The following is a 24,611-nucleotide window of genomic DNA, read 5'->3' on the forward strand; positions in this document are numbered from 1 at the left end:
CAAAATCCAAAACGCTCAGCTGGTTAAGACCAGTTCAAATTACACAATTAATAATAAATTATATTTGTTATGGTTCTCTGCCTCCATTTCGCCTAAACAGTGAAAAATAGTCAAATATTATGTATTTCCCTAGATTTATTTCTGCTAGCAAAATGACAACAATGATTCGCCAGCCCTATGCAAATTGGCCATGTAAATGGATGTCGCCAGCCCTAGTCAAACAGCTGATATGCAAAATAAAATTAAAAACATTGCGTTAGTTAGTCCCAGCTTCGACGCGTTTGCACACGTTGCACTTTTATAGGCCCAGTGAAGAGAAAGCGCTGCGATATATCCACCAACATCATTTTGATATGTTCAGAAGCAAAACACTCCATCTCTGGATACGAAGCACTTTGATAGCGGCAAGGAATCTTCACGCGCTCACGTCCACAGCAGGAGGCGTTGGGCCCCAGACCCCACAGAACCTGTTCCAGCGCAGTTGGCGTTGTCCTATCGAGTAAGAAAACAAATAATTTACATAATTGCAAGTAGTACATTGAGTTAAATCTTTAATTTTGTTATCAAACAGTTCGGTGGTTAGCCAAGATTATCGTGGAATGGCAAGTGGAGGGGAAACTAAATCGGAGCCGCCAAAGGCTCCAGGCAATCGATTGGTTTCTTCCAAGTCTCCATACCTATTGCAGCATGCGCATAATCCAGTGGACTGGTGAGTAAACGAAACATTGAAACGACTAGGCGCTGGCATAACTTCGCCCTTTTCAGGTATCCCTGGGGCGAGGAGGCCTTTGAGCGTGCCCGCACCGAGAATAAGTTGATCTTTCTGTCCGTGGGCTACTCAACCTGTCACTGGTGCCATGTCATGGAGCACGAATCGTTTGAGAATCCCGAGACAGCGGCCGTTATGAATGAACATTTTGTGAACATCAAAGTGGATCGCGAGGAGCGTCCCGACATTGACAAGATCTACATGACGTTCCTGCGCCTGACCAAGGGCGGCGGTGGCTGGCCCATGAGCATCTGGCTGACACCCGACTTGGCGCCACTAACCGCTGGCACCTACTTCCCTCCAACAAGCCGCTATGGCATGCCCTCGTTCAAAACTGTCCTCCTGGCCATAGCCAAGCAATGGCAAACGAATCGTCAAACGCTTATTCAGTCGGGCTCCTCTATTCTCAATGCTTTGAAGACAAACGAAGATGTCTCCGCTGTGGCAGAGGCTGCCTTCGAGCCTGGCAGCGCCGACGCCAAGCTGGCGGAAGCCATCGGTGTACACAAGCAGCGGTTCGACCAAACGAACGGGGGCTTCGGTTCGGAGCCAAAGTTTCCCGAGGTGCCTCGCCTCAATTTCCTCTTCCATGCCTATCTGGTGAGCAAGGATGTGGACGTGCTGGACATGGTGCTGCAGACACTGGATCACATTGGTCGCGGCGGCATCAACGATCACATCTTTGGCGGCTTTGCGCGCTATGCCACAACCAAGGATTGGCACAACGTGCACTTCGAGAAGATGCTGTACGACCAGGCCCAGCTGATGGCGGCCTATTCCAATGGCTACAAGCTGACGAGGAGCGCCACCTTCCTGACTTATGCAGACAATATCTACAAGTATATAATGAAGGACTTGCGCCATCCCCTGGGTGGCTTCTACGCTGGCGAGGATGCCGACTCTTTGCCCACTCACACAGACACCGTCAAGGTGGAGGGAGCCTTCTATGCATGGACCTGGGCCGAAATTGAAGCTGCCTTTAAGGAGCAGGCCAAGCGCTTCGACGACGACGTCTCGCCTAAGCGCGCCTTTGAGATCTATGCCTTCCATTACGGTCTCAAGCCGCAGGGCAATGTCCCGACCTACAGTGATCCCCACGGCCATCTGACCGGCAAAAATATACTCATTGTGCGTGGTTCGGATGAGGACACCTGCTCCAACTTTGACCTGCAGCCGGCGAAACTTGACAAGCTGCTGGAGACGGCAAATGACATTCTGCACGTGCTGCGGGATCAGAGGCCACGACCGCATCTGGATACCAAGATTATCTGCGCATGGAACGGCCTAATGCTGTCGGGTCTCTCCAAGCTGGCCAATTGTGGCACAGCCAAGCGGGAGGAGTACATGAAGGCGGCCAAGGAGCTCTTGGACTTTCTGCGCAAGGAGATGTACGATTCGGAACAAAAGCTGCTGCTGCGCTCCTGCTATGGCGTGGCTGTTGGGGATCCCACCCTGGAGAAAATTGAGTAGGAATCCCCATTTCAAATTATTTGGCCATGCATAACTATTCCCCACCTTTCAGTTCCCAAATCGATGGCTTCCTGGACGACTATGCCTTCCTCATCAAGGGTCTGCTCGACTATTACAAGGCGTCGCTGGATCTCAGTGCCTTGCGCTGGGCCAAAGAGCTGCAGGAGACCCAGGATAAACTGTTTTGGGACGAACAGAATGGTGCCTACTTCTTCTCGCAACAGAATGCGCCCAATGTGATTGTGCGGCTAAAGGACGGTGATGACGGGGCTGAGCCCTGCGGCAACAGTGTCGCCGCACGCAATCTGACACTCCTCTCGCACTACTACGATGAGGAGACCTACCTACAGCGAGCCACCAAGTTGTTGAACTTCTTTGCCGACGTTTCGCCCTTTGGCCATGCTCTGCCCGAGATGCTCTCGGCCCTGCTGCTGCACGAGAACGGGCTGGACCTGGTGGCTGTGGTGGGGCCCGACTCGGACGACACCAAGCGCTTCGTGGAAATATGTCGTAAGTTTTTCATCCCAGGCATGATCATCCTGCACGTGGATCCACTCCATCCCGACGACGCCTGCAATCAGCGGGTGCAGAAGAAATTCAAGATGGTAAATGGCAAGACCACAGTTTACATTTGCCACGACCGCGTCTGCCGCATGCCGGTCACAGATCCCACGCAGCTGGAGGAGAACCTAATGGCCAACTTCTTCACCGAACGCGTCTAAACATGGGAGATTACTCGATTTAGTTTTAAGAAGCTCCGCTGAATGTTATTATTAGTTACGTTATTTTTTGTTGTCGCTTACAAAGCGCAAAGACGGTTCTCGGAACTTTTTTTTGTAGACACATTCACAGTCTATTGTACCCAAGAAAAGAAATGCCCCACAGAGTTGGGGGTTGATGACAAGGGCAAACGAACAGCAAGTTAAATTCTTCTCTTCTCTTCTCAAATACATGCAACACATTTTGTGCTTTTATTGGAATCGTTCTGTCTGTTACTTGAAGCACAACATGAGTGCAGCCGTCCGGCTGCTTCAGATCCTGCTCCGCCCCAGAGGCGTAAAAACTAAGCTAAACTAAATGCTCGGCCCTGCGTTGCGTCCTCCCGTCTGAGTCGGAAGGGGACTCAGAGTCGCGAGGACGCGACGGCATTTGAAGGGCGTTGAAGGGAACTAAATGTATGGAGAGAACAGTTCGGTAATAATAATCGTAATAATAGTAGTATGTAGTAATAAAAATAATTTAGTTGAAATTCACATTCATCACATTGGTTGGCCAACCATCTCTGCCAAGCGCGTGCCTCTGATGGAGCTCGCCGATGCGTTCGTTGCCTCTCAGGTGTCCGCATCGTTGAAGTTCATGGCCGCGTCGAAGCTGTCGACGATGGTCTCCATGCGCTCGTGGTGCTCGAATCGGGCGAACTTGCGCTCCATGCGGGTGTAAGAGTGTCGTCGGGAGTGCCGTGTTCGCCTGAAGAAACGGAATCGCGTGTCCTCCTCCTCCTCATCGTACTCCGGCGCCGATACAGAATCCTCGTCCGTTTCGCGCAGGAAGTCCTTGGGATCGCGGTGAATCTTGAAGATTTTCGTCGCTGTCGCCGTCGCTCCATGCAGCTTCGATATGGTGCGCGATGCATTAATGATGCCACGATCCGCCAGCTGCAGCTGCTTGGAGCGATTCTTGATGGCCGTGAGGCGATTCGTGATGGACACAACGTTGAAGAGCTTGGACAGTTCAGAGTCGACGCATCGCGACTCTCGACGCAGGTTCTTGCCGTTTTTCACGTAGATAAAGTGTTGATTCAGTTGAGTGTCGACCGTGAGACCGGCCGAGCAGGTGGGCGAGCTGGAGCTGCAATTTCCATTGCTATTGCTATTGTTGCTGTTGGCACTGGTCAGCAGTGTAGGTGTGGAGGGCGGCGCTGGTGGTGGGACGTGGGGCATTGTGTAGCAGCGCTGACGTCCCGGTCCCGCTGAAAGTCCAAACCCAGGACCTGGTCCCGTAACGGGTCCATCGTACAGGTTCGTCACATTGTACCGGCTCAGTCGGCACGATGGCTCCGGCTCGATTTCTCCATCCTGGTCGTGCTCCCTACTACTGGGCATGTCCATAGCCTGCTTTCCGTGGGCAGGCAGAAATTTTGTGTTTGTATGTGTGTTTTTTGCGAGTGGGTGGAGACAGAAGGCGACGGGGCAAAAAGTAAGGGCGTTGTAGCAACCATAACATTCAGAAAACGCAGCCACTACAGCGGTCGCAAGTCGCGCAAATTATTTACCTGCAGCAAGCCCTCAACCTCCATGTATTGACTCTCCGTCAGACGGTGTGTTTTGTGCATTCAGTTGTTGATATTCAGGTATATTGATTGGTATGAAATTATTATTATTGCCCAGAAAGTAGGGCTGCAAAACCATCGATGTCACTATCGATAATGTCGATGGTTTTGGAAATGAGTGATAGTTCGTGGACCATCTACATATATATCGATTCAGAGAAAACGTATGATTTCGAAGACTATAAATTGAATTTACAGTAATTAAAAAGACTTGGGAAAACAAGATGATGTAATGAAAAAAAACCCCACCAGCAAGCAGTCACCATAGCTTCTCATCGATAGACAGTTAAGCTGCCGTGCGTTTGCTATCGATATCGAAATTATCACTGAATCAGCGTTTTCATTGGCAAAAATTTCCGTTATTGGCTATAACTTTCTTAAACAAACAAACAAGCAGATTATTCTACATTCCACAGAGTTGTTGTTCCATCAGTGCCGCTTCATTCATGGTAAATGCTGGAAATATAATACTCTGTTGAAAGAGTCATGTGAGACACCCCACGACTCTACCCAATCCCATTGAATAAATAAATACACAACTTTATCGCATGTGGTTTTGTAGGTTTCAGTTTAGTTGTTTTCTGGTTTCAGTCTTTTGTATAATTTATGTTTTCTTGTTGTCAAATCAGACACTTGTGGTCGTCAATAGGCCCCCAGCTTTTGGGACAAATCTAATGCCATTTGTGTTGACAATATTCGTCATGTCCCTCGAGGAATGCGAGCCAGTCTCGTGGAGCGTTTTGAGGCCATTCTCCAGCAGTTGGCGCGCCCACAAGTTTGGCCACCATGGTGAAATTTCTAATTGGATGGCACTACGCGCCTATTGGTTCTGCACAAGAGTCTGGTTTTTCAATGATTGTGGAGCTGGGGGAGTCGGTGCCGGCCGGAGATGCGCGACAACGACGAGTCCCAGCTCGCGTGTGTGTGTGTGTGTTTGGAATGACGTGCCTAAATGCTTGCCGCGGAATCGCAGGGGTTAAAGCCCAGAACCCGTAATCCCGAATTTGACAATTTGGCGTGCCAACCGCAGGAATGGCGAATCGGGAGCCATAGTAGTGCGATGTACGAAATGGATCATATTTTGACATTGTCAAAAAATTGATTTGGTTTCAAATTTCAGAAGAAATTTGTAGTTTTGCCCAGATCGTGCTCGCTGTAGCTCCTATCGCACCAGAAGCATCACCTTTGGCAGCAACCACAAGCAGGACGCAGCCGAGGCTACGTCCAGCATGGAGTCGCCACCCTGGGCCAGCGACAGCAACGTGAAAAAGGATCTAAGCGAGCACTCACCGGGCGGGGGGTTTTGTGCCACCTTCACCAAGGGTCAAGCACAGACCCGAAGCAACGCAAACAGCGGACAAAAACGGTGGCCCCTGCAGTATGGTGTATACAGAGGTCACCATTTAAGCCACCTACACGTTGCCTCTTGGCTGACAGACACAAGGTCAAGGCGGCGGTTGTTGAGCTCTACCAGGGGGGAACAAGATCGGATCCCGCAACATCTATTCGGAGCTTCGGTCGCAACTACAATTGCAGAGTCAAAGCCAGGTGTAGATGCTCAGGGCTTTCGCCTTGGACATCCAACCAGCGTTTGGCCATGAATTGCATCTGCGATTCAAAGCATCCAAAAAGGAGACGAAATGCGTTATCCTCTCCCGTCCTCGTCTGGCAGCGCTCGATGGTGGTTCTAGTTTGTAGTTTCAATGGTTTCGAATAAATTCGATGAATTCAGGAGTTGGCGTTCGGCGCCAAAATAGCCGCAGGGCAGCGTGAAAGTGAATGTTCTGAGACGTCGCCATTCATGATCGGAGAAATGCCCTCGAAGGGATTGCTGTGGCCACCAATTATCGGCCGCAATCGCTAAAAGAGCAAAACTCGTCACACAAATAGCGGAATTATTGTTGAGAGAGGGAGAGAAGCTTTCCTCTGCTTACCGGCATGCCGTTTGATTGAGAGTGTGAGTGTGTTTGTGTGTGTGCGATAGTGAAAGAGTTGAACTAGCTGTGGCTAAAAGCTTTTTCGACTTTTAAAACTTCTTCTTCTCCTTCGCTGTTGCTGTTGTTGGGGCATGGCACTCTCTCAGAGCGCACGGCGGCCAGCGTGGCGGTGAAAAGTTCTATGGTGTGCGGGGTGTGGGGGCGGAATGCTGCTGACGGTGGTGATGTCACTCCGTCATCGCCCTCACCCCGCGTTATATGCGTGTGTTGTGTGGCTTATTCCTCGTCGTGTTCCTCGTCGCGGTTCTTCTTGCGCTTGCGACAAGCCTCGAACGTGTGGCCCCGGAAGTTGCAGTAGGTGCAACGGGTGGTGCGCCGGGAGCCACGTTGGTTCTTGGTTGCCGCCAGATCCTCGTCCTCCTGGGTGTTGTGCTCGATGATGCGGCCCTGCTCCAGCAGCTCCTTGAACGTCTTCACGTTCTGGCGTGTGATGTGTTTGCGGTACTTGATGTTCAGCAGGCCATAGAGGAAGTCCAGTTCGGTCTCCTCGTCGTGGCGATCGGCTGGCAGCTGAGCGAGCAAGGCACGCTTATGGACCAGGAAAGAATCGATAGGATCAGTATCGTCCTGCTTCTTCTGGAAGATCTCCATGTACACCTGATAGGCGGGCTTGGTGGGCGAGAAGTGCTCGCGGATAAGCCCGATGACGTCATTCCAGGTGACAACCTCCTTGCGGACGCCCTGCCACCAGGTGGAGGCGAGTCCTTGGAACAACAGCGACAAACCCTTCAGGGCGTTCTCGTCGCTGATGTTTTCCAGCTCCTTGTAGGTGACAATGTTGGAAATGAATGCCTCGACCTCATCGTAGTCGCGTGTTCCGTCAAAACGATGTGTGCAGGCAGCGAAGCTGCCCTTGACCGTGGCATTACCTCCTCCGGCTCCGCCGGTGGCGCCACTCACTCCGGATGCGCGCACGGCTGCGATGAGCTCTTGCAGCTGCTCCTGGGTCATCTGTATGGTTTGCGCCATTTTGATCTGTGTTCTGTGGTGTTGCTTCTGTTGCACGTTACTTTCGTGAGGAATTAAGCGAAGACACTTTGCTTGTTAATGTATTCTGTTCTTATGTTGTGGGGACGGCGCACAAAGCCAGTGGGTCTGAGCGAATGTTGCCGTTTGGGTCGAGTGATGACTGAATTTTTCCGGCCACTTGGGATCCATTTATAGCGGACCGTTGTGAAATAAAAGTTCGAACAAATTTCGAAAAAAGAGAGGGAGAGAGGAGTTCGTTCGAAAGAGAGCCAGCGCCTAGCAATTGTTGTTGCTTTGTGGCCGATGATTCATTTGGTGGACCCATAATGGAGGCGTTTTTAAAGCCGGTTGTTAGTACAAAAACAAAACTGATAGATAGTAAACGTGTACTAAATGGTATGTACATATATACAATAAATACATATGTGTCTTCAGATTTGTGGGTAATTGCATACATAAGTACATTCTGCAACTGCACTATGTATGTACATATGTACATACATACATATGTATGTTTTCAAATTCAATTGCACGCACTTGCGAAATTCGGCATGATTAATTTGCATTTTCTTGTACGTTGGCCCTAGCTGTGAGTCAGAATAGTTTGTATCGAAAAGTTTAATGAGTTTTCTGCATTTGTATAAAAATCGTATGACCCACGACGAAGATCTCAGACATAATATATCAATTACATTCCATTGCTCCAGACATTCCAATTAGTTAAAGTACAAATCCATGTTACTTAGTCGCCATGTATTCAATTTAATTTCACCTGAAAGGTGCGATAGGGCAAGTGAACCCCCCACAATCTTGCTCCTACATTTAGTACAAGAGAGAAAGAGAAAAGGCCGACCAAGAGAGGGTGATTAAATTCGAAAATGGCAAGATACAACAATGGCAGGTATGCGAAACTCAGAAGAAACTCATGCTGGCAACAGCTTAGGCCACCGAAGAGGGAATGACAGTACCCTATAAGTAATGTCGTGTGCGAATTTCGAAAAAGCTCCCCCCAGCTGCTGATAAATTCGCATGAGAAACTGTTGAGTAGGCAAAAACAAAACCGTCGCCAGCTGCCAGTCGCTCCACGAAACTCTTTGCGGGATTTATTTGATTCCATTTCCGCCGTTTGTTTGTTATTCTTAGTTTTCAGTCGAAGTGGAGTAGAAAATATCAAATTTTGGGGACAAAATGACGCAGTTGTCCGATGAGCAATTTCGCATACTCATCGAAACGATACGAGCCCTGGCACCCATCAAAGACGATGAGCCGCAATCGAAGGGGAGCTTTAGCAACTGCCCCGTCCGCTTCAGTGGGCAGCGTGATCATGATGCCGTGGATGAGTTTATAACGGCGGTGGAGACGTACAAGGACGTGGAGGGGATCAGCGATCGGGACGCCCTGAAGGGACTGCCGCTTCTGTTCAACAACATCGCCGTTGTCTGGTGGAAGGGGGTGCGACGGGATGCCAAAACCTGGCCGGATGCAATGCAGCTGCTGCGGGACCACTTCTCGCCCACCAAGCCATCCTACCAAATCTACATGGAAATCTTTGAGACGAAGCAGGGCGGAGGTGAAGTCATAGATTCGTTCATCTGCAAGCAGCGCGCGCTCTTGGCCAAGCTACCAGACGGCCGGCACGACGAGGAAACAGAGCTGGACTTTATCTACGGCCTGATGCAGCCCAAGTACAGGGAGAGTATTCCAAGACATGAAATTAAGAGCTTTCGGGAACTGTTGGACCGAGGACGCACTGTGGAGCGTACCAGGCACTGAGAAAGTTGTAAATAGGTGTAAATAGTAACAATAAAGTAGGATAATAAATTAAAATGCATAAATGTTTGTTAATTCTACTTATTTGAAAACATAACGACTGGTGGTAATGTAATTTTTATTTTTAAAATAAAACCGCGACATGTTCCGTTTATCGCACAAAAGTATCGATATTTTTTCTATGGCCAAATTTATGCTTCAAAAAGTCTGTAAATCTCTTTAAACGACAGCAAACAGCAAAATCATAGTGTAGATTGGTTCCGAATTAGTTAATATAGCACCAATTATGAATTACATGAGCAAAAATAATTTCACCACTCCAAAGAACCGTCACCCACAAATATATCGACAAAAACAACACATCGATACATTGATACATCATATGTTCAACATCTCTATTCACATTTTTTCTGAGGTGCGTGAATTGCAAAGTATTTTGCGTTTTTGCGGCTGCCCAGAGGGAGAAATTGCCGCTGGACGAAACTCCGTGGTTGAGGCATCTGTGAAAATGATATTGAACACACCCAATGATGATAAAAAACGCATTCCCTGCAATTTCAGATTGCGGTCAAGTCTTGGCGTCGGCTTCAGAGTTTTCTGATGTGAAATCGCTGCGCACTGAGCAGACATAATGACCACGAGCAGCGAGGATGTGTTGCTGCAGATGGGCGAGGTGCGGTATAAGAAGGGTGATGGCACCCTGTACGTGATGAACGAGCGTCTGGCGTGGATGGCCGAGCACCGAGACACGGTGACCGTGTCTCACCGCTATGCCGATATCAAAAGTATGCTCGACCAGATCGCGTTTGATGCCAGAGAAACTAAACTCTGCCGTTCTCCCTCTCACCCGTGCAGCGCAGAAAATCTCGCCCGAAGGCAAGCCAAAGGTGCAGCTACAGGTGGTGCTCCACGATGGCAACACCTCGACCTTTCACTTTGTCAATCGCCAGGGCATGCCCGCAATGCTGGCCGATCGCGATAAGGTCAAGGAGCTGCTCCAGCAACTGCTGCCCAACTTCAAGCGCAAGGTAGACAAAGATCTAGAGGACAAGAACCGCGTCCTCATGGAGAATCCCAACCTGCTTCAGCTGTACAAAGATTTGGTCATTACAAAAGTTCTCACCAGCGATGAGTTCTGGTCCACGCACGCCAAAGACCATGCGCTCAAAAAGATGGGCAAGTCCCAGGAAATCGGTGAGTGATCCGGCAGGGAGGGCTCTTATCCTCAAATATTTATCATTCATTCCTTGCGATTTTCTGTAGGTGTCTCTGGCGCATTTCTGGCTGACATCAAGCCCCAAACGGATGGATGCAACGGCCTGAAGTACAACCTCACCTCCGATGTTATCCACTGCATTTTCAAGACATATCCCGCCGTCAAGCGCAAGCACATGGAGAACGTGCCCAACAAGATGCCCGAGTCGGAGTTCTGGACAAAGTTCTTCCAATCGCATTACTTTCATCGCGATCGCCTCACCGCGGGCACCAAGGACATCTTCACCGAATGCGGCAAGATCGACGATCAGGCGCTCAAGGCGGCGGTGCAAAAGGGCGCTGGCGATCCCCTGCTGGATCTGAAGAAGTTCGAGGACGTACCGCTGGAGGAGGGCTTTGGCAGCGTGGCCGGCGATCGCAATGTCGTCAACAGTGGCAACATTGTGCACCAGAACATGATCAAGAGATTTAACCAGCATTCCATAATGGTGCTCAAGACCTGTGCCAATGTCAACTTTGCGCCCTCCACCATGACCAACGGCACCAACAAGGCCACTGGACCAGTATCGCAATCGGCGTACACAAACGGCCTCAATGGAAAGGCGACAGCAACAGCAACAGCGACCTCAGGCAAGTCTCAACCCACCGATGCACCAATGGAAAATGATGAGCCAAATGCGAAGAAGCAGCGATTGATTGAGAAGATCCACTACGAAGACCTGGGCGATCCCATGACGGAGGGAAACGACGAGTCGTCCAATGGCGACGTGGGCCAGCCCAAGCAGTTTGAGCTCTCCAAGGTGGAGCGCTACCTCAACGGACCCGTCCAGCACGGCATGTACGAGAACCACAGCGAGAAGTTCAGCCTGGAGGATGTGCAGGACAAGCTGGTGCGCAACTCCGAGTCCTGGCTGAATCGCAGCGTACAGCGCGGCGTCATCTGCCCCAAGGCGGCGGTGAATGCGCTCGGAGAACTAAGTCCAGGCGGCACCTTGATGCGTGGCTTCCAAGAGCAGTCGGCAGGACGTAAGTTGGCAATGCATTCGCCATTCATTTGATTTTAATTGATTTCCTTATGCCTGAGCAGAGCTGGTGCCCAGCGACTTTCAGCGCGAATTGCGCCACTTGTATCTGTCGCTGTCGGAGCTGCTGAAACACTTCTGGAACTGCTTTCCACCCACCACCGAAGAGCTAGAGGCGAAGCTGCAGCGCATGCATGACACCCTGCAACGTTTTAAAATGGCCAAACTGGTGCCATTTGAGGTAGGCTTTGCATACGTTTGATGCCCAAATATCTATAATTGGTTGTTCTTCCTTAGAATCGTGCGATGCACGAGCTGTCGCCGCTGCGCTCCTCACTCACACAGCACATGAACCAGCTGCTGGGCACTGCCAACTCCAAATTTGTCACCTGGAAGGAGCGCAAGCTGCGCAACAACAGATAGCAGGAACCCCCCGCTGTGGGTGAACTCGAGCTTATGCCACTCACCTCCCAAACCATTATTATAGAATAGGAAACATAGCGATAAGTGAGCGGAACGCATTGGAATAAATCATTACTTGAAATCAGTTGGAACTCTGTTTATCTGTTCCCTCTGTTTACCCAATTCAATGTACTCTTTGGCAGCGTATACACGTGAGCCAGAACTGGCAGTTATTAGCAGCTAAACGATCTGAATGCTAACCAATCGAAGCAAAGCAAAGCAAAGCGAAAGATATTTATAGAATTACGCTGCGTGAGGGTTGCCCAAAAGGGGACCACCAAAACGATTGTCAGGATGAAATATAATCCCTTTGGGTGATCAAATTGGAGCATCTACGACGTCATATTGTAACGCTATGAAATGCTAGAATCTTTTGTTACAGTTTGAACTGCATTAAACCAATTCGGGTCGACCCAAATTGTGTTCTCGGTATGTCTATTCTGGATATTAATTAACAGCTTCTTGGCCACGCACCTTTCGTGGCCGTTTGGGGCCGTTTCGGGCCAGGGCGGCCAGCCAGTCGAATTTGAAAGTTGAAGAGCGTAGCATCGATCGATGAATGCTATGTACAAATATTTAAACAATTCGCATTGGCTGCTGTGCTGTCTGCTGTGTCTGCCCCTAATGAACTGGCAACCAGCGAACTCTGCTCTTTTGTACACCACAAACTCTGAGTTTGGGGTAACTAAGCCTCAAGTTTCGCTGCTGGCAGTTTGATATGTAAATCGGTTTCCGTTTCGCAGATATTTATGGCCATATCGGTGCCCATTGGTCTGCCGCATCGCAATGTCTTCTTGTCGTACAATTATGAGTTTAATTACTATCAGCCGGAGCATGTCTACAAGTATCCGCCCATTCTGGTGAGTATTTTCGTGTGTGGTTTGTGTCGTGAGTCTTTTGTTTAAACTTCGCTCCTAGATGGGCGACTATCAAGACTCCTATCTGACGTATCCCACCTCGGGGCGTGAGGACAGCGGCAGGCATTGTCAGAACTGCACTGAGCGAAGGGATGAGCAGATGGACACCAGCAGCAGCAGCAGCGGCAGCAGCAACTCCAACTCCACAGCGGAATCACGCGGCAAACGTTCCCTGTCGCTGATGAGTCGCTCCATTTTCTACTCCATGCTGCGGGACAAACTGCAAAGGTGCGTGCCGTGTGCCCTGGGCCGTGGGCCGTCTTGTGATATTTCTTCTAATGCTAATTTGTGTTCGCACAGATCTGGCTACCCAGCCGATGCCTGTCTGCTGCGCATGATATGCGAGACGAATGCCTCGCAGCTGGGCGAAGTCAATGGCTTCTTGGGCAGCCTCATACACATTATATTCACGTAAGCCAAGACCCTAAAATACTCTTAAAATGAGGTTCAACTATGCTCCTTTGCAGTCCCAGCAGTTCCAAGGATGAGCATCTGCCGGAAGAGTTCTACCAGGCCGAGTGGGATGGTCGCCAGCGTGGGGAATGCAGCGGCTACACCGCCAATTGTGAGGCGAACATCTTGGACCTCATCTCAGTGCCCGTGGAGCAGGCGCTGAGCGATATTGTAAGTGGGCGTAGAAGAAAATAAACTAGAGTACAGCGTCTGCAGCGCCTCTTCTCTGTCTCCGGGTGTTGGGGATTACTTATCCAATTAGCGGACACTCTCACCGCACTTGCTGTGTAGTGCCGAGCGCCAATTGTGGTTCAGTTGCTGTCTGAACACCGTGCAGGTCTATCGTGAATATAAAAATGCTCTCAACTGAAGCTCTTCGGGCTCCGCTGTGCGTGCTTGTCCTGCTGCTGACTGTCTTGGAACCCGCCAATACCCATGTGGCCTTCACATCCTCCAGCACACATGGCGTGAGTGCAGCCACAAATGGCTGAAATCAGTGCTCTACATTGGCTCTTCTGTATCCTTAGATCTTTGCGGCACTCGCTGTGCCCCTGGAGATTCCGCACCGCAACGTTTTTGTGTCGTACAACTTTGAGGCCAACTACAATTTACCCGCCAACTGGGGGAAGTTTACACTATTTGTGAGTGCATTGTTTGGGGCTATAAAATGCCGCATTTACCCTCACATTAGCGGAGTTTTTGTGCCCCAATTAGCAGCTCTTGGAGCTGGCATTAGGGCAAAGCAAACAGCCGCTGATAATGGATGTTGGTTCTTGGTTCTCTTTTTTTGTTAGCAAAACGGTCCCATTGAGTCGGAGGAGCTGGAGGTGGAGGCAGCTCCAGAAGGTGAAGAAGCAGAGGTGGAGTCAGCTCGGAAGATAAAAGGGGACTGCCAGAACTGTACCAGCGAGCAGGAGGCGGTAGAGGAGACTGCCACAGAGCAGGAGACAGCAGAGGAGACTCCCACTGAGACTCCCATCCATTCATCCCGTCAAAGTCGCGCCCTGATCACGCGCTCCAACATCTATCGCATATTCGTGGACAAGTTGCAGAGGTAAGCCACAGCCTGAAGAGAGTTTCAGCCTTAAGCCTTGATCCCACTTGCAGGAGCGGCTTCCAGGGCGAGGCCTGCCTGCTGCGCCTCATCTGCGAGACGAGCGCCGCGGAGCTGAACGAGCTGAACGGCGTTTTGGGCAGCCTCATGCATGTGCTCTTCAGGTGGGTTGAGGTTTAGTCCCTCCCCTCTCCGTTAATTGTCCACTTAAACATTTGCAGTCCCAGCACTTCGGAGTCGGAGCAGCTGCCTCTGCGCTACTACCAGGCGGAGCACGATGGCTGGCACGACAGCTGCCACCACTACCATCCGGACTGTGGGGAGAGTGTTCTGGAACTGATTTCGGAGCCCTTTGAGACGATTCTGCAGCGCCAGCATCACATGTAGTGCCTGGAAAACAAAAAATAAAAGCAACAGCCAACCGTTTGGCCTGATTCGTATTTCTCGCTTTTCAATTAGCAACTTTCGCTGCCAGAAACAAAGAACACAGAGCCAAGCCAGAGCCAAAGGTTCTTTCATAATTGGATTATCACTTCTCGCGTACATGGAGAAAGGTCTGTGGGTTTTCTCCTCAGTCTTTGTGGTTCTGTGGCTCAGTTGGGTGTGCGCCGAACATCATTGCAGATGGACTGGCCGTGGATCCTTTGGGTTTTGTGCTCTGTCCCTGGCATACAATCTCATTTTGTTTGGAACACGGGTGGCGGTTCTTCGGTGAGTTGCGGGCTTTATCGTTTTCTGTCCTAATTCTACGGTTTGGCAGCTCTTTGTGGCCCTTGCCTTACCCCTGGAGCTGCACGACAAAGTCTTTTTATCCTACAACTTTGAAGTTAGCTACCATCTGCCCAAAACATGGACAGACAAGCCGCCAGTGTTGGTAAGTTTCCATTGGAGAGCGTGGAGCTACCGTTACATGTACCCCACTCCCCTTTAGCGCCATGGAAATGGCACAAATGGTGACTATGCGCTGAGTGACTACGATGGACACGATGGACACCAGGGACACTATGGGCCCGGGGCAGATTTTGATGATTATTACGAGGATTACGAGGGACACAAGCACAAGCCTTTGCACCATAAAAAGAAGAAGAAAAAGCCAGCAGGTGGCGGAGTGGCTGTCGTAAAGCCACCAAAGCACAAACACAAAAACAAACACAAAAAAAAGAAGAAGAAGCCACCAAAGGAGGAAGATGAGGGCGACGACTACAAGGACTTCTTTGAGGGTTTTCCGCTGGATGGTGATGGTAATCCCGTGCCCCGACATCGCCATGAGAGATCCTTGCTGTCGCGCACAAAGTTTTACGAGATTTTGAGCCGCCGATTCGAACAGTAAGTGAATGTGCAACCCGAACAAGCCCCCTAATGAAAACCAAATTAACCCTTGAAACCTCCCACTGTTGTGCAGGCACGGCTTTGGCTCCGGTGATCAGTGTCTGCTGCGGCTGATCTGCGAGGCAAACAACTACCAACTGGGGAACCTCAATGGAGTGCTGGGCAGCCTGGTTCACGTCATGTTCTGCCCCAGCAGCTCTCGCTACGAGTCGCTGCCGCAGCGCTACTACAACGCCGAGCTGGCCGGGCGGCGTGGCAGCTGCGAGGCATACCACAGCCAGTGCCGGCAGAGCTTACTCGATCTGATCACGCAACCCGTAATCCTCAATAAAAGTTGAATTTCCCACTCTCCACTTTATTTAGGTGTTGTTCATGAAGCTCTTGAATGCGGGCCAGAAGCAACTCCTCGTGTAGCTGCGCGCCTCCTGGCACATTTTGTTGTTGCGCTGCCAGTGGGCCGCGGGGCAGTCCTGCATCAGTCGAAAATAGGCGCACAGACTGTAGAAGAGGGCGTGCCTGTCGCAGGCGTCACTCTGGCGACTCACACCGGTCAGCTCCTGGTACTTGTTGTACACCAGCGTGGAGCAATTGCCAAAGTTCGCGCGGTACGCATCGACAATGGGCTGCTGGTTGAAGGCGCGCTGCAGCATGGGACGCACGCGGTCGAGTCTCAGGCGGGAGCCCTGCAAGACCGAGCTGGCATTGAAAATGCAGTCCAAACGGCACTACAGAGGAGAGGGAACAACAGATAAGTTCATGCTAAGAGATCTGTGTTGTATAACACTCACGCTTGGCTGCTGTCCCGAGTCGCGGCACTCGCTGTTGTAGACAGCCCAATTGGCCATAGGAGCGGGACAACAGATTTGCACATTCTGTGGGGGGGATTTAAGACACGGTGTGTGTGGGGTTAACTTGTGTTTCATTTGGGGGCTCATTTGGGTTGCAGTTTCACTTACTGCTCCAAGCGGCGACTCGAAATCTCGAAGAACTTTGTGTGTGGCGACTCACCTGCACAGACTTGGGCGCTGCCTTGCACTTGGCTGCCTTGAGGGCTGCTGGCAGTGTCCCATAGAGCACTGAGAGCAAAATGACAATCCAACCGCTCCACATGGCTGGCAATGAATGAAACAATTAGCGAAGGGAATCGTACGATTTGGTGTTGCGTGCGGCAGGCAGCGAGATGACATGGCCGAGATATCTGTGTAAATTATTTCATTTTGAGCCAAAAACAAGTCCCAAAAAACTTTTTCAAAATTAATTTTAAAATGTCTGTTTTGTGGCTGTTTCTGTTGGGCTGCTTGCAACTGCTGGCGGCACGCGGCGAGGTCCTGGACATGGCCAACTGCTCAAAGCTGATGAACACCCAAACGTTGGACTGGTGCTGCGGCAGGAACATTCTCAGCATGTTTGCGTTTATAGGCAGCAACTGTGCCTCCTACTTGAACGATTATGGACCAGTTAGTAGTGCTTCCCTCTCCCCCTCTCCCTCTCCTGCTAATCCAGATTGCCTTTTCAGTGCCGCTACGATTGCCTCTTCCATCACTGGGACATACGCGACGAGTCACAGTTCAAGCTCAAAATGCCGGAGCTCTTCGTGATGATTACGCGACTGTACAGCCCGCTCAATGGTTACCAGAGCTATGGCCTCGCGCTGAAAAAGGCCTACGAGACGTGTGACCGGCTGGGCACCAAGTACGCCGACTTTATAATGCTCTACTCGGCGCATCTGCAGCAGACGCTGGGCCTGGCCAACTTCACTGCCAACAACCCGAACAATTGTTCGCCCTTTTCCATGTACCACGCGCAGTGTGCGGCCATTTATTTGACACTCGACTGTCCCGAGAAGTACTGGGAGAAGGAGGAGCAGTGCACCATACTCCGAGAGACAGTGCGCTCCTGCATAAGGATATTCGATGACAGCACACCAACGAGAAACGAACCACAGACAAGGAGTGCGGGCAGTCAACTGTACCTAAACCTGCGAGCCCCACTGTACATTCTTTTTGTTGTCACCTTTTGCTGTTTTCTGAATCGTTTTGTGTAATTGGTTGGCCATTGGTTTGTGTTCCAGACACTATAATTGCTGGTGTCTGGGGCTTGTCCCATAGACTTTGAACTGCCGAATAAAAATTGAGGCACATGCTGGGCACGAGACCTTCACACGCCACAAATGACGTTTTGCTCGATTAATTAGTCGCCAAAGCAGCACTTGCTGGCTCACTGGAGTTATAAATTAAGCGGTTATGCTCAGGCACAGTTCAGACTGACACGAATAATGGATAACCACAGAGCTCTGCTGATCTGCTGCTCTCTGAGCGCCACCCTACTGCTGGTGGGCGCCGTTCCAGCTCCCGCTGTACCGGATGTGGACTGTGCCAGGCGGCAGGATTTTAATGTGAGTGTAAGTTTAGTTAGGGGACAGAAGGGTCACAGCTGAGCCACATGTTGCATTTGCTTATCCACAGGCTATCAGAGGTTGCTGCAACATTCCCACATTTCATTTTGAGGCATTCCGCAAGCAGTGCGGCAAATACATGCCCGACGGTGGACCACGCGTGTCGCCTGTAAGTAGAAAGTTCTCCATGTCCTTCCTCCTGCCTTAACACTTATTCCCTTTCCCCTGGCAGTGCCTCTACGAGTGCATCTTCAATGCCACTGGCATCCTACGCGCTTCGGAGGTGAATGTTGCCAATGCACGCAACATGTTGCAGCGTTTGTTGGGCAACAATCAGGACTTTCTCGACGTCTACTTGGAAGGCATGTTGCAGTGCTCCGGCCCCGTGGAGGCCATGGTGCGTGCCCGCAGGCCCCGTCCCTCGTCCGCTGTGGCGAAATGCTCCCCGGTGCCGCTCTACTATGGCATTTGCATCACAAGGTACGTCTTCAGCTACTGCCCCTCGTCCAGCTGGTCGGACACGGAGCAGTGCGAGACGGCGCGTCTCCAGAATCTCAATTGCCCCACCATGCGTGCATCGCGTGGTGGTGGTGGCACCACCAGAACCATTGCAAAAATTACCAAATAAAATCAAAATACTTAAACCCAAATGGCTCGGACATTCAACTCCCATCGCGATGGCTGGACAGCAAATGGTGCAAGGCGAATGGCCCCAGCATCCGGTGGTGGGGTGATGTATAAATGGCACTTGGCTGTCCAGTGAGCCACCAGAAGGTGCCTGAAATGCTACACCAATTTGCGCTATTGCTGCTCTCGCTGCTGTACGGCCCAGGAGCCGGTGAGCCCGACTGCAGCCAACGACCCGACTTGAATGTGAGTATGGGCCACAGTCCCCCGCGAGCTTAGAGCCTCAAATCTCCTGCTTCTAGGCGCTGAAAAACTGCTGCAAAATGCCTTTGCTGCAGCTGTCCAAATACAACTCACAGTGCGGTCAGTATCTGGTCAATGGAGCGCACATTACGCCCGTGAGTATCCTGATCCTTGCTGCCACAGAGCAAACTCTACCATGAGACGCTCTCTCTCCTACAGTGCAGCTTCGAGTGCATCTTTGAGGCAGCAAAAGTCTTGAACGGCACGCGTCTGGTAATGGAAAACATACGCAAAATGATGGAAGGCATGCTGGAGGGACACCAGGAGTTTGTGGACATCTACACGGAGGGTTTCGGCCACTGCTCCAGCGAGGAGCAGAGCATGATCAAGAGCCTGAAACGTCGCCGCATGCACCTCACCGGCAAGTGCTCCTCCATGTCGGTTATGTATGGGCTGTGTGCCCATCGGTTTGTCTACAGAAACTGCCCGGAAAGTGTGGCCAGCAAGAGCACCAGCTGCACCGAGGCCAGGGAGTACAGCAAACACTGTGAGTGAAGGAAAGGAGTCGCCAATAAATGCACAATTTTCCCAGAATTTATTCAACAATCAATTGAAGATCACATCCCGCCAGGTGGGCCGTTGGGCGTAGTCCAGCAGCTGCTCCTGATTTCTGGCATTGCAGCCATGCGTATCCATATCCTGATCACTGGCTGCCTCCAGCAGGTTGTCTCCCATGTTCGCTGCAATGTTTGCTTAATGTTTCACAAATAATCTCTTGGCTCTTGGCTGGTTCACTCACCCAACTCATCCAAGCTCAAGCCTAAGCGTTGAGCGTGCTGCATGAGTGCCTTGAGCAGCAGTTCCGTATCCACAATGCCATCGCGCTCAACGCTCTGAAACGAGACGAGCAGATCCTCATCCTCATCCTCATACGCTGCCTCGTCCTCCAGCTGCTGCAGCTCAGTGTCCAAATCGTTGTCTGCTAAGTCGGTCTAAAGGGGGAAGAGTTATTGGTTTGGGTTTGGGTTTGGGTTTGGGCGCAGGCTGCGGCTTAGTCACCTCTGGTCCCACCACAAAGTCCTCAAAGGCAGCCTGCACCACTGCAGCAAGGAGCAGGCAAAGTGCGAGTGTTGCGAGTTGATTCATGGCTGCTCTGCAGAACAACAAACTTTGACTGTTCGTAAATAATAATGGAAACAGCAGCAGGGCATCCGTTTTACACGCTCAATTTGCTGGCTAATGAAACATAAATCCCCCCAAAAAACAAATCACAAGCAGAGATTAAACTTAATGCAAGACTTTTACTACTTTTACTACACAATTTTCTAGCTGCTGGGCAGCGGCACATGCGGCAGGGGATTGCATTGTGCGGCAAACTCTTTGGCCTGGTTGCACGGTCGCTCGTTCTTCCACATGCTCGCGGGGCAGTTGAGGAAGGTCTCGGCATTCACGCAGCTGTAGAGCATGCCGGCAAAGGGCGAACAGCCGTGGGGCAGCACCTTGTATGCCTCAATATTGGATGATTTCATGTGGCCCTTGACTGAGGGAGAGATTAAATTGGGGTTAAAGAAGGAGCAGGTTCATACGCACTGTTGCCCAGGCAGGTGTCAAAGGAGCGCACAATGTGCGCCACCATATCCTGATCCCGCTGATGGATATGCTGCTCCAGGTACTGCTTCACGCGCTCCATGCGAACTTTGCCATTAAGCAGGGCGCCCGTCTCGCGGTAAATGCAATCGGGATAGCACTGCGGAAAGAGGAGATATTACAGCAGAGTTCTCCACTCTCTCAGCGGAAAGACCTACCAAATGCGTGTAGCTGGGATACTTGGAGTTGGCAGACTTCAATTGGCTAACGTACTTGTGACACTTTTGTGGCACATCTCCCATATCCAATTCGGGCGCGCGGCAGCACGAGTTAATGTCCTGCAAAAGCAAAAGATTGCTCCATGACTGGCTTCCTTTTCTTCAGTTCTTTTTGCTACTTACAAAATTATTAAAATTCGGCGGCGCTGTGCAATTGTAGGCGGTCTGTGCCTGTGTCTGTGCCTGCCACAACACAAAGGTCAAAGTGCACACAAAAAGCAACAACTGTTCGGTCATCTTGCGGGGTTGACTGCCGGCGAAATTATGAAATTCGTTTAAGCTCCCGTCACACGCTTTTATAGGCAAATAAACTGCCCAAAAGTGATTGGGTTAATGAGGCTGTAATGAAATCGGGTCGTTTGGCATTGTCTGTCCGTTGGTTCAATGCGTCCGTTGAAGGCTGTAAACAAACATCAACCACGACCCGACCCGCTCGTGCGTGACCCACAAAATATCGGGGAAATACCAGCAGAATAATCTGGAAAAGCAATGAGAGAGGGAGAGAGTGGCGATGAATCAGTCGGAGGTGTAACCTGGCTCAGGTGAGGTCTCCTTTGACGCTGCTAATTAATGCGGCGTGCAATTAATGAGCTCGTGGAAAGACGAGCCCCGCACATGAAGAGGAAGCTGCTAAGTAATTGCTGCCGCCCACACTCTCTGCTCCTACTTATTGTGTCTTCTGCTCAGTGATTTCTTATTTCCAGCGTATGCTCTTAGCCACTAAGCTGATGATGATGGGCGGCAGTCACCCAGCTCTCATAGAAATCAGGACACGCCGCTCAAGGACTTAGCACTTTGATTGATGCCACTTTTTTTTCCCCCCCCTTTTCCAAATGAATTTAATAGAAAAATCTGCAACAAGCGTTCTTGCGAAACTTTTGCTGCTCTGCTGCAGCGAAGGGAAAAACTTTGACGTATTTTTTCTGCACTTCAAGGTGAAAAGTACGCAAGAAAAACGGGCGCACGCCTCATCGACGGCAAAAAAGGTTTGGGCGAACATTTAAATTGAATAAAAAACCACTCGAAATGCGTGCGACATTAAATTTGCATGCGACAGGATAAATGCTTTAAAGCGAACAGGGAAGACACAAAGACAGAGAAAGAGGCAGGGAGAGACCGAGAGACACAGAGAATGGCAAATGCTCACATGGGGGTGGAGAGAGGAAGAGAAAGCATTTTTTAAATTGGAATTTAAATGCTTTTGAGTGGCAGTTGACATTAGCATTTGTTTGAAAATCAAACAGTCGGGATAAGGATGTTGCCACTCCACACGCCCCACCCCTTGCGTGTGTGTGTGTGTGTGTCATACCAGCAGGCAGCCCGCAGCCGCCGTCTAAATGTTTATCATTGTAATATCACAGCCAAGAGTCGCATGAAAAAGCTTCTATAAATATGTAAAAAAGAAAGGAAAAGGAAAACCTTTTGTCTGTTGTTCTTGCTGCAAATTTAATTTCGGCAAATTTCCGTGCAAGCATCCATCCCCATGCGAACGGAGCGCCACACATTGATATTTCAATAGCTGTCAGGCTCCACTCGAGTTTAATTTGATTAGCCGCACATGCTGCTCCACACACCTGCAATTAAATCCAACGTGGCAGGGACTTCAAGGGGGATTTGGAAAACCGAAAACCGAAAACCGGAAACCAATTCCGATACAGTTGGACCTAAGCAAACAGAAGCATCAGGCAGCGAAATGCTCAGAAAATATCGTGGAGCACGTCAAATATTTGCATAAATCAAATAGGCAGATTTTCGGGCATTATAACTGCAGCCCACAACGCAGCCCCACATCTAACGGCATTCACCTGTTGCCTGGCGTCGAAAAGCTTCCATGTGGAACGCAGCTTTCGGCGCAGCTTTCGCTCTGTGTGGACTGCAAACGCGTTTCGCGCCTTTCTTTTGGTAAGAACTTCGGCAGAATGTTGGCATGCGATTCCTACGGGCATCCGCCGCGACACAGTTATCAACGGGATGCGAGCGAGTGCGGTTCTTGGTTCTTCTTCGCTCTCTCACTGTGCAGCTGCCAACGCGTAAAGGATAACAGCGATAAATGGCATAAATATTAACAAAATTTGTTTGAAAAATATTCACAAAAAAAAAACAAACCGAAAAATTAATATAATTCGTATTTGTATGGAAAGCAATTCCAATACAATGGCGCCCAAAGGCTTACAGTTAATGTGCGAGTGTGACAAATAATCCTGCATAAAAATGCGAGTGTAAATGCCAAAAAAAACCATAAAGTTGTGCTCGCTGTGTTTGTGGTGTGTGGGGTGTGTGTCCATCCATAACCAAGGCAACGAACGACAACTAGACAAACACACAGATACACACACAAACACTCAGATGGACAGCCATTGACTGGTGTAAGCGGAGACTCAGCGCCCAGCCGCTGCCGCACAAGAAAGCAGCTCAAACATCATCATTTGGCAGCTGAGAAGGCGTTAAACACATTTAAGCCGGGTCAAGTAAGTGGCTATCCTGGCCCAAGGGACAAAGGACACAACCCACCCCGTTCTGTGGTCAGTGGAAAAATTCCGTTAAACTCGGCAATCTGCAAGTGTAAAATATAAGAAAAAGTAAGCCCCAAAAGGACACAAAAGGCAGCCAGGGAAGACAGGGAACAATGTAAGCGGGTTTCCTGTGCAGCCCACGGGTATGTGTGGCTGTGCTGTGTGTGCAGAAAGAATGGCAAACAATTTGCGGTTAATTAAAACGGCACAACCCACACACACACACACACACACACACACAATGCATTGAGGCCACGCTGCGCTTTCAGCAGAGTTTTCAATTGGCGCCAATGTTGGTTTTAGATGTTTGCCGAATCGATGGGGCCGAATCCCCAGCCATAGTCCAGCCAATAATCAGCCAGGAACTTGTTGCCCCTTTTTCGCTTTTATGGACTTCCCTTTGCCCCTGAGAACGTGCCGTAAATCTCGTGGAAATCTCTCTCACAAATAATTCGACACACTTGTAATGCATTCAACTCGAATTTTTATTGAGCCAATAAATAACAGATTTAGTCGAGCAGCTTCTGGCTGTTGGTTTTGTTGTGGCTTGTTTGCCTTTTGTGTCCAATATTTATGGATTTATCTGGAGGAAGCTGGAATCCCTCACGTAACTGCAGCGACCTGCACGTGCCACAACGAGCGGAAAGCCGTTAAAGGTTCAGACAATAAAATGCCACACTTGTTGGGCAACCGTTTGAGTGGATGCCCCACACGGATGTGACTTGTGCTGACTTCAGCAGCAGCGGAAATGGCTCGTCCAGCAGCTTCTTACCACTTGCCACCTTTCGGGGGGCCTTGTGGTTGATTGGCCCCGCAGGCTACATAAAAGTGTGGCACACCCAGCCCACCGTCTCTGCCGACTTCAAAGTGTGTGTGTCTGCGATAACTTTCCGATATGAAACAATGTTTCTCTCTCGCTTAAATGAGCAATTTGATTAAAAAACTTTCTATGCAGGCAGGCAGGAGGGATGCCTTTCAAGGCCAGGCAGCGCCCCTCCACCCCCACACATCGCAGCTTATGAATTTTACATGTTCCTTTGTTGCTGCTGCTGTCTGGTTTCTGTTTATGCATATACAATTTAATGAGCAACATTAATGAGCACAGAAAGTGGCACTTGGCAGGCGTTGTCCCTGAAACACATTCCCCCAATTACGAGCCGCAGAGATCCCGCCTGCAAATCCGCAACTTCAATGTGGCATTACACTTTGCAA

At 50.1% G+C, this 24,611-nt stretch overlaps 14 protein-coding genes across 15 annotated transcripts; 9 read left to right on the forward strand and 5 right to left on the reverse strand.

The window, feature by feature from the left end:
- Positions 1 to 203: 203 nt before the first annotated feature.
- LOC117891567 (spermatogenesis-associated protein 20) lies at positions 204 to 3,294 on the forward strand. Its single transcript, XM_034797090.1, has 4 exons — positions 204 to 499; positions 572 to 709; positions 766 to 2,235; positions 2,292 to 3,294. The coding sequence occupies exons 1-4, from the start codon at positions 354 to 356 to the stop codon at positions 2,959 to 2,961; spliced, it is 2,424 nt and encodes an 807-aa protein (XP_034652981.1). The 5' UTR covers positions 204 to 353; the 3' UTR covers positions 2,962 to 3,294.
- On the reverse strand, positions 3,183 to 4,670 carry LOC117891582. Of its 2 annotated transcripts, none has more exons than XM_034797110.1 (2): positions 4,512 to 4,670; positions 3,183 to 4,350 (listed from the first exon to the last, which is right to left on the reverse strand). In XM_034797110.1, the coding sequence occupies exons 1-2, from the start codon at positions 4,569 to 4,571 to the stop codon at positions 3,571 to 3,573; spliced, it is 840 nt and encodes a 279-aa protein (XP_034653001.1). In that variant the 5' UTR covers positions 4,572 to 4,670; the 3' UTR covers positions 3,183 to 3,570. The 2 variants fall into 2 exon arrangements, with proteins under 2 accessions (XP_034653001.1, XP_034653000.1); XM_034797109.1 differs by having other exon boundaries at positions 3,183 to 4,353; positions 4,512 to 4,668.
- A 449-nt stretch (positions 4,671 to 5,119) lies between these two features.
- Positions 5,120 to 7,709, reverse strand: LOC117891587 (activity-regulated cytoskeleton associated protein 1). The gene has a single exon (XM_034797115.1). It carries the CDS (start codon positions 7,532 to 7,534, stop codon positions 6,782 to 6,784), a length of 753 nt encoding a protein of 250 aa, XP_034653006.1. The 5' UTR covers positions 7,535 to 7,709; the 3' UTR covers positions 5,120 to 6,781.
- Positions 7,710 to 8,612: 903 nt separating this feature from the next.
- LOC117891591 (activity-regulated cytoskeleton associated protein 2) lies at positions 8,613 to 9,361 on the forward strand. Its single transcript, XM_034797118.1, has one exon. It carries the CDS (start codon positions 8,723 to 8,725, stop codon positions 9,305 to 9,307), a length of 585 nt encoding a protein of 194 aa, XP_034653009.1. The 5' UTR covers positions 8,613 to 8,722; the 3' UTR covers positions 9,308 to 9,361.
- A 300-nt stretch (positions 9,362 to 9,661) lies between these two features.
- Positions 9,662 to 12,088, forward strand: LOC117891568 (general transcription factor IIH subunit 1). The gene is made up of 6 exons (XM_034797091.1): positions 9,662 to 9,719; positions 9,866 to 10,089; positions 10,160 to 10,498; positions 10,568 to 11,545; positions 11,607 to 11,782; positions 11,839 to 12,088. Exons 2-6 carry the CDS (start codon positions 9,936 to 9,938, stop codon positions 11,962 to 11,964), a joined length of 1,773 nt encoding a protein of 590 aa, XP_034652982.1. The 5' UTR covers positions 9,662 to 9,719; positions 9,866 to 9,935; the 3' UTR covers positions 11,965 to 12,088.
- Positions 12,089 to 12,547: 459 nt separating this feature from the next.
- On the forward strand, positions 12,548 to 13,622 carry LOC117891584. The gene is made up of 4 exons (XM_034797112.1): positions 12,548 to 12,684; positions 12,747 to 12,863; positions 12,922 to 13,331; positions 13,388 to 13,622. The coding sequence occupies exons 1-4, from the start codon at positions 12,559 to 12,561 to the stop codon at positions 13,566 to 13,568; spliced, it is 834 nt and encodes a 277-aa protein (XP_034653003.1). The 5' UTR covers positions 12,548 to 12,558; the 3' UTR covers positions 13,569 to 13,622.
- Positions 13,623 to 13,682: 60 nt separating this feature from the next.
- LOC117891586 lies at positions 13,683 to 14,867 on the forward strand. Its single transcript, XM_034797114.1, has 5 exons — positions 13,683 to 13,840; positions 13,901 to 14,014; positions 14,168 to 14,427; positions 14,481 to 14,591; positions 14,649 to 14,867. The coding sequence occupies exons 1-5, from the start codon at positions 13,730 to 13,732 to the stop codon at positions 14,812 to 14,814; spliced, it is 762 nt and encodes a 253-aa protein (XP_034653005.1). The 5' UTR covers positions 13,683 to 13,729; the 3' UTR covers positions 14,815 to 14,867.
- A 71-nt stretch (positions 14,868 to 14,938) lies between these two features.
- On the forward strand, positions 14,939 to 16,094 carry LOC117892709. The gene is made up of 4 exons (XM_034799125.1): positions 14,939 to 15,138; positions 15,188 to 15,301; positions 15,359 to 15,753; positions 15,830 to 16,094. Exons 1-4 carry the CDS (start codon positions 15,052 to 15,054, stop codon positions 16,092 to 16,094), a joined length of 861 nt encoding a protein of 286 aa, XP_034655016.1. The 5' UTR covers positions 14,939 to 15,051.
- A 21-nt stretch (positions 16,095 to 16,115) lies between these two features.
- Positions 16,116 to 17,017, reverse strand: LOC117891593. The gene is made up of 3 exons (XM_034797121.1): positions 16,765 to 17,017; positions 16,545 to 16,628; positions 16,116 to 16,481 (listed from the first exon to the last, which is right to left on the reverse strand). Exons 1-3 carry the CDS (start codon positions 16,864 to 16,866, stop codon positions 16,116 to 16,118), a joined length of 552 nt encoding a protein of 183 aa, XP_034653012.1. The 5' UTR covers positions 16,867 to 17,017.
- LOC117891590 lies at positions 17,007 to 17,930 on the forward strand. Its single transcript, XM_034797117.1, has 2 exons — positions 17,007 to 17,213; positions 17,273 to 17,930. The coding sequence occupies exons 1-2, from the start codon at positions 17,022 to 17,024 to the stop codon at positions 17,798 to 17,800; spliced, it is 720 nt and encodes a 239-aa protein (XP_034653008.1). The 5' UTR covers positions 17,007 to 17,021; the 3' UTR covers positions 17,801 to 17,930.
- Positions 17,931 to 18,020: 90 nt separating this feature from the next.
- LOC117892731 lies at positions 18,021 to 18,779 on the forward strand. The gene is made up of 3 exons (XM_034799152.1): positions 18,021 to 18,151; positions 18,222 to 18,320; positions 18,384 to 18,779. Exons 1-3 carry the CDS (start codon positions 18,032 to 18,034, stop codon positions 18,777 to 18,779), a joined length of 615 nt encoding a protein of 204 aa, XP_034655043.1. The 5' UTR covers positions 18,021 to 18,031.
- A 155-nt stretch (positions 18,780 to 18,934) lies between these two features.
- LOC117892732 lies at positions 18,935 to 19,576 on the forward strand. Its single transcript, XM_034799154.1, has 3 exons — positions 18,935 to 19,024; positions 19,081 to 19,176; positions 19,241 to 19,576. Exons 1-3 carry the CDS (start codon positions 18,935 to 18,937, stop codon positions 19,574 to 19,576), a joined length of 522 nt encoding a protein of 173 aa, XP_034655045.1.
- Positions 19,577 to 19,627: 51 nt separating this feature from the next.
- LOC117891596 lies at positions 19,628 to 20,167 on the reverse strand. Its single transcript, XM_034797128.1, has 3 exons — positions 20,081 to 20,167; positions 19,821 to 20,013; positions 19,628 to 19,761 (listed from the first exon to the last, which is right to left on the reverse strand). The coding sequence occupies exons 1-3, from the start codon at positions 20,165 to 20,167 to the stop codon at positions 19,628 to 19,630; spliced, it is 414 nt and encodes a 137-aa protein (XP_034653019.1).
- A 177-nt stretch (positions 20,168 to 20,344) lies between these two features.
- LOC117891601 lies at positions 20,345 to 20,925 on the reverse strand. The gene is made up of 3 exons (XM_034797134.1): positions 20,827 to 20,925; positions 20,612 to 20,768; positions 20,345 to 20,561 (listed from the first exon to the last, which is right to left on the reverse strand). The coding sequence occupies exons 1-3, from the start codon at positions 20,908 to 20,910 to the stop codon at positions 20,347 to 20,349; spliced, it is 456 nt and encodes a 151-aa protein (XP_034653025.1). The 5' UTR covers positions 20,911 to 20,925; the 3' UTR covers positions 20,345 to 20,346.
- Positions 20,926 to 24,611: the final 3,686 nt, after the last annotated feature.

Source organism: Drosophila subobscura, chromosome E (assembly GCF_008121235.1).
Source record: "Drosophila subobscura isolate 14011-0131.10 chromosome E, UCBerk_Dsub_1.0, whole genome shotgun sequence".
Lineage (NCBI taxonomy): Eukaryota > Metazoa > Arthropoda > Insecta > Diptera > Drosophilidae > Drosophila > Drosophila subobscura.